Here is a 5631-nt window from a genome sequence, read left to right as displayed (position 1 = left end):
GATCTCTCTAGAAGTGCAATGCTGAGTATGCAAAAGCACTCAGTGCTGACTCTAGAGAGGCAGTGGAAATTTTATAGCTGAATTCAATCAGCTCAGCATTTTGCCAGCATTACCACATACAAAAATCTTAGCCATGAGGTCTGAACAAGAAGGAAAACCCTAGTGCAACAATATTCTTAGGGGCATAACAAAAGGCTGTAGAGATGTCTTTGGGTGTATTTTTATATTTAAACATGGTGGCCAATGTACAGTGATTAAAAATGCAGTGGTATTTTTTCTCCCTTTTATCCCTACAAACAGAAAATGCAAGAGCTTTGCTTTTTTTGTAAAAAAGCAAATATGCTTGTGATTCAGGGAGAGTACTTACAGAAGAAAAATGTAGCTGAAATTATATAGACTAGATGCATCAAAATCAATGCATTTAATAAAATATCTTTTTTTTTTTCTCTCTCTCTCTCTAAAAGTTGTTGTAAAAACAAGTGTGTTTACATTGGTTCAAAAAGGAGATCAAGCTTTTTGTTCTGATGGTACATAATCACCATTAAAATATATTAAGCCAATTAGACAAATGTATTTGGAGGATTTGAATGAATAGGCCAGGCAAGCTTTTTTTCTTTTGCTTCTCTGTTAAATGAATGATAGATTGAGTCTTTGGTTACAGTTTTGGCTGGTGCTGGGATTTCTGAGATCCCGACATAATTTTTTTTTGCTATCCTTGAGCTGGTGGTGATGGTGTATGCATTGCTTCTGTAGCATTTCATGGAGGACATGCAAAACGTTTCTTTCATCCCTCTTCTGAAGTTTGCATTATACACTGAGTACAGGGTTGGCTTGGAAGCTGAAGAACTGAAAGAGATCCATGTGATAGCCATGAAAACCAAGGAACTTTTTCTGTAGTCTGTTTCCTCTGGGTGCCACAGCTGTATCACATGAAATGGCAGCCAGGACAGGAGAAACACTAAATTTAACATTAAGAACATCTTGATTGTTTTCACTTTCGTTCTTGGGACAATATTCATTGTTCTTCTAACAGTCCTGCCATCAGTGCCTATTCTCCAAATGTACTTAATGACCTTTTGGTAGAATAGGATAATGAGGATGGATGGGGTCAAAAACACCACCAAGAGATGGATAATACTGTAGATGGCTCCTTCCCAAGAACCTGGGAGAAAAAAGTTGCAATGGTCATCCTCATTGGAGCCATAGAAAAAGAAAACGGGTGATGTAAATGCAAGATCAAAGATCCAAGCTGCTACAATCATTTTCTTGGCTTTCTCTCTTGACACCTTGAAGCTCAGTGGGTAGACAATAGTGTAGAATCGATCCACACATATGGAGAGGAGCACATATATCTGGACTCCGGGAGTGAAATACTGAATATACCTTACCAGTTTGCACATCACATTCCCCAGTGTCCACCTGCCTGCTGTAAACTGAAGCAGCACAAATGGTGCACTTCCAACACTGATGAGAAGATCTGCACAAGCCATGGAGACAACAAAATAGTTGGTGGTTGATTGCGTCCTCCTGCTCCTATGGATCACTAAGCAAACGAGGGAGTTTCCAAAGATGGAAATTATCCACAGTACTCCAAAAACCATGCTGGCTGATACAATTTCCCCTGGCTTCAACTCATACTGCAAGACAGTGCGGTTCTTGCTTGGCCTGGGCTCCTGGGGTGACTCTGTCATCTCATGGTCAGCTGCAGGGAGGGAGGTCTTGGAGTAGCTTTTGTTCTGCAGCAGAAGCAATAATGTAGGGAGAACAAAAGAAACATTGTTGTTGTCCGTACTATGGTCAAACATGACAGTCATGTCTCCTGCTTGGGCTCTGTATGAATGAAGACAAAATGTTATAAGTATTTGTGAAAACTTACTTTAATCAATGAATAATAATTTTAAATTGAATACGTGAATTTCAGAGAAATAGTCAGAAATATATTACAAGATTTTCTAATATAGCAATAATCACTATGTTTCCCATAGATTGTCTTAAACTTCACAAGCAGATTAAATGGCAGAACATGTTGTACTACTGACTGTGCTTGTACGGACATCTTGCCTGATGCTCTGAAAAATGTTCATTCAATCCAATTCCAGGTGAACTGCAAAACCTTCTTCTCATTAGAAATGGAAGTTCTGTTCCTGTGGTTACAATATGTGAGTCTTTAGCTCTAGAGTCTTTGTACTAACTCAGATATATCAGGATTAATCTGTTAGCAAAAAAACAGTTCATCCCAGAAGCCAAATGAGAAAGTCAAAAACCACCACAGTCTTCCTTGAGATTTCAAGTGATCCGGATCAGCAGATTTGCTTTCTGAGGTTTTATCCAGTGTTTTTCTGACGTTTTTTTTTCTCTGCCTTTATCTGGCTTTACACCAACTACTTTCTCTAAGCACAAAGCTACCAAATGAGTCTTCAAGAACACAATAAAAAGATAGCCAGATGTGGAAGAGGAAAAGATGTACTAATTGTTTGATGTGATTACAGAAGATGTTTTCCTTGAGCTATTTAGACTTAGTGTTCACCAGCTGATCTTAACGAAACATTGTGTGCATGGCACATCTGCATAGATGCAGCCACTCTGCACAGAACAGCTGGGCTGTGACACGAAGAACCTGCTGTGTCTTCTCCAAGTCTTGGCCCCACAGCATCAGCCTCACAACATGCTTGGCTGCTGGCTGGGAACCAGAAAGTGGATCAGTGCATGAGTCACCAACACTACTCCCAGAGAAGCTAGCCTTATTGAGCAGCTTTTGTGTTCATCTAAACTGCAAACATCTCATATTAAGTTTAGCTGAAGCGGTCTAAGGCTGATAACTGCCAGTGTTGTTTCAGGAACGTTATGCGAGTCCCTCTTTTCAAGTAACAGTTGGGGATACAAGGAGAGGACATCCAGAGACCAAGAAGTGGGTGTCAGCTGTCTGGAAGGGACCTTCAGGAGATACCCTGCCCCTCGTCCTTTCTCATGCTGCCCAGTCTGGCCTCTGCTTCTCCCTCATCCTTACCTGCCTTACCTAAATGTTTTCATAGTAGATTTTCCTGGCAGAAGAGTCCTGGTTCCTGAAGTAACCCCTTTCCCCCTCTCCATCTAGTGTTCTCCTGGAGATATCCTGCCTTTGCCAACAGTCTGCAGGGTAATAGGGTGCTTTCTTTGGCAGAGTGGCAGGATGCACTGTCAGCACAACCTGCTGAATTGCATGCTGGAATGATCTGTAATAGAATAATACATGTGGAGCCTATTAGCCAGATAAAAAAGAACTATTATATTCTTCCTTAATTTCCCTTCTTGACATGCAAAGGTATCTGCCACTCAGAAATATCCAGCTGCAATTCTCATGCCCCTTTTTGCTGCTTTGCTAACTAAAATGCAATTTAGTGTCAATAAACTGTCAAACTTGCATGTATGAAAAACGGCACTGAGCTCTTTATTTTCCCTCTGCCTTCTTTGTCAATAAGCAGGTATTGGACACACAAAAAAGTAAAAATTACATAAATACATAAGGCCTAATGACATTTTTGTTTATTTTAAAAATACTTCTGCTTGTTTTTCCATTTAAATAAAAACAACATAGATCTGAGTTAAATTACACTTTTACTAATTGAGAATCTGCACTGATGCAGCTTTACCAAAATTCTCACTCTTTTGTTCTAAATATTTTGGAGTAAGAATCCTGTTAATATCGATATGAGGACTTCCTATATTTTTGTTTAAAATCTGAAGCTTTGTAGATTTATGTGGAAATCAATAGGGTATAAGGAAATTTTCATAATCATCAAAGAGGGATTTCCTGGTGCTGCATGTCCTACCTTATGGACTTACTTTGTAATGTGAAAGCCCAAATGCATCATTTCCAGGGATATGCCTTTGAGTTGATAGTAAAGGAAATGCTAACTCTCCAAAAGAGTTCTGTTACTCAGAGAAGAAGTACCTGAGCCACAAGAATGACATAAAATCACTGCCACATCTTCTGTGCTGTTGTATAAAACCTATATGGCATAGTTACTACATGTTTACTGTCCTGTCTAGAAATGTCATTTCCATTGCAATTTGGAGCAGTAAAACCTAAAAAGATTCAAAAAGGAATGCAACAGATGGTCTTTTTTAGTGCTTAATCAAAAGAATAAATATTTTTCCCAGTCACTGTTTTTTTTTTTTGTTTTTTTGTTTTTTTGTTTTTTGTTAGGAACAAAAGATAGCTAAGTAAATAGCAAAGTGGCTTTTTTATCCAGTGTGTTTAAGTCCTCTGCATCATCACTGCAAAATGCTGGTCATGCTGAGGCCCAGAGAGTTATTTGAAGGACATTATGTTGGTCTTTTACTCCATGAACTCCCCTCTCAGAAGAATTTCTTGGGAGTAGCTGCCAGACTGCAAGAGGAATGCTTCATCTAAAGGAGTTTAATCAATGTGAGAATCAGGAATAAATTGAATCAGGATGGGATGCTTTTGTCTGGGTGTAAGATGCTAGGAGGTGACATTCACTCTTGTCTTAACTCAAATTAACTACGCTACATGTGCTGGGTCTCAGTGCAATAATCCTTTTATAGAATAGCACAGAGCCTTTTGACCTGTAACTGTCTCTTGCTGCATAGGGATGCCTGTGTGCATCTTGAGGCCATTCAGTACTTGTGCTTCCAGGGTAGGAATGTGGCTGCACATGCTTTTGAAAGCATGCAGATTCCCTGCCAGTTCTTGTCTCTGTGCTAGTATTCATAAAAACTCTCAGCTCCTCACCCTGCTCTTGTTATGAAGGCTTTCCTATTCTCCACCTGCTCTTCTAAGCACAGCCTGGAAATCTCTTGAGTACGTTCTTACTCTCTTCATTCCTGTACACAGGGATAGAAAACATCTGTCTCTCTTCTATTAGGAGAACAAGACTTTTGAGATTCATCTTTTGAGATTCGAACCCATATTTTATATACCGCTGCCCGCACCCCTGCTTCTGCCCTCTGCTGGTAGAGAATCCTGTTCAGCAGCATCGTTAGCTAAAGGTCGTGTGCCTGGAGGTGTGGGTAAGCCGGTGTACAGTAAAAGCTTCTGAACTGAACTGACAGTGTAAGCTGACACACATTGCTATGTTTTATGTCTGCTTGTTGTATTTTATATCTGCTGCCTAGCCTACATTGCAGGGTGAGAGAGTAGGAAATGGGGATGGAATCAAGTAAAGGAAATCATTATTTCCATCACATATAACTACCGTATGTTGTTTTCAGCTACTGCATGAATCTCAACAATATTTTTCTGCTATGCGTGTGAGGAAAATAAGTGGCTGACTGGGCTTAGTAATTGGTGAGCCATGCAGAAACTCACCAGCCAGGAACTGGGTCCACATGTTGCTCCTGGATGTCACTTCACATCTGAAGCAACTCCTCTGGCTGCAGAGCTGGGCCCTGAGTTTTGGCCCAGAGGTTCATGAGTTTGGTAAACATTCAGTGTTGAAGAACATGTGCAAGTTACAAGGTACTGCACATTGGCTGAGACTCTTAAAGACAGTGCCAAGACATACAAACAAAAAAAAAGATTATGGTCTTTTGTTTTAGGTGTAATTCTTCTTATTCAAAAGGAAGATCCACTGAATCTTAAAAATCTCTAAGCTCTGTTCTACTCTCCTACTGCTGTGGCTAGTAGCC

At 40.0% G+C, this 5631-nt stretch overlaps 1 protein-coding gene across 1 annotated transcript; it reads right to left on the bottom strand.

Moving 5' to 3' along the window:
* Positions 1 to 560: 560 nt before the first annotated feature.
* GPR19 (G protein-coupled receptor 19) lies at positions 561 to 1805 on the bottom strand (the record flags this gene model as incomplete). Its single annotated transcript, XM_079549630.1, has 1 exon — positions 561 to 1805. One exon carries the CDS (start codon positions 1803 to 1805, stop codon positions 561 to 563), a length of 1245 nt encoding a protein of 414 aa, XP_079405756.1.
* Positions 1806 to 5631: the final 3826 nt, after the last annotated feature.

This window comes from Tetrao urogallus, assembly GCF_951394365.1.
Source record: "Tetrao urogallus genome assembly, chromosome: 1".
Classification (NCBI taxonomy): domain Eukaryota; kingdom Metazoa; phylum Chordata; class Aves; order Galliformes; family Phasianidae; genus Tetrao; species Tetrao urogallus.
This window is presented reverse-complemented; position numbering and strand designations above follow the sequence as displayed.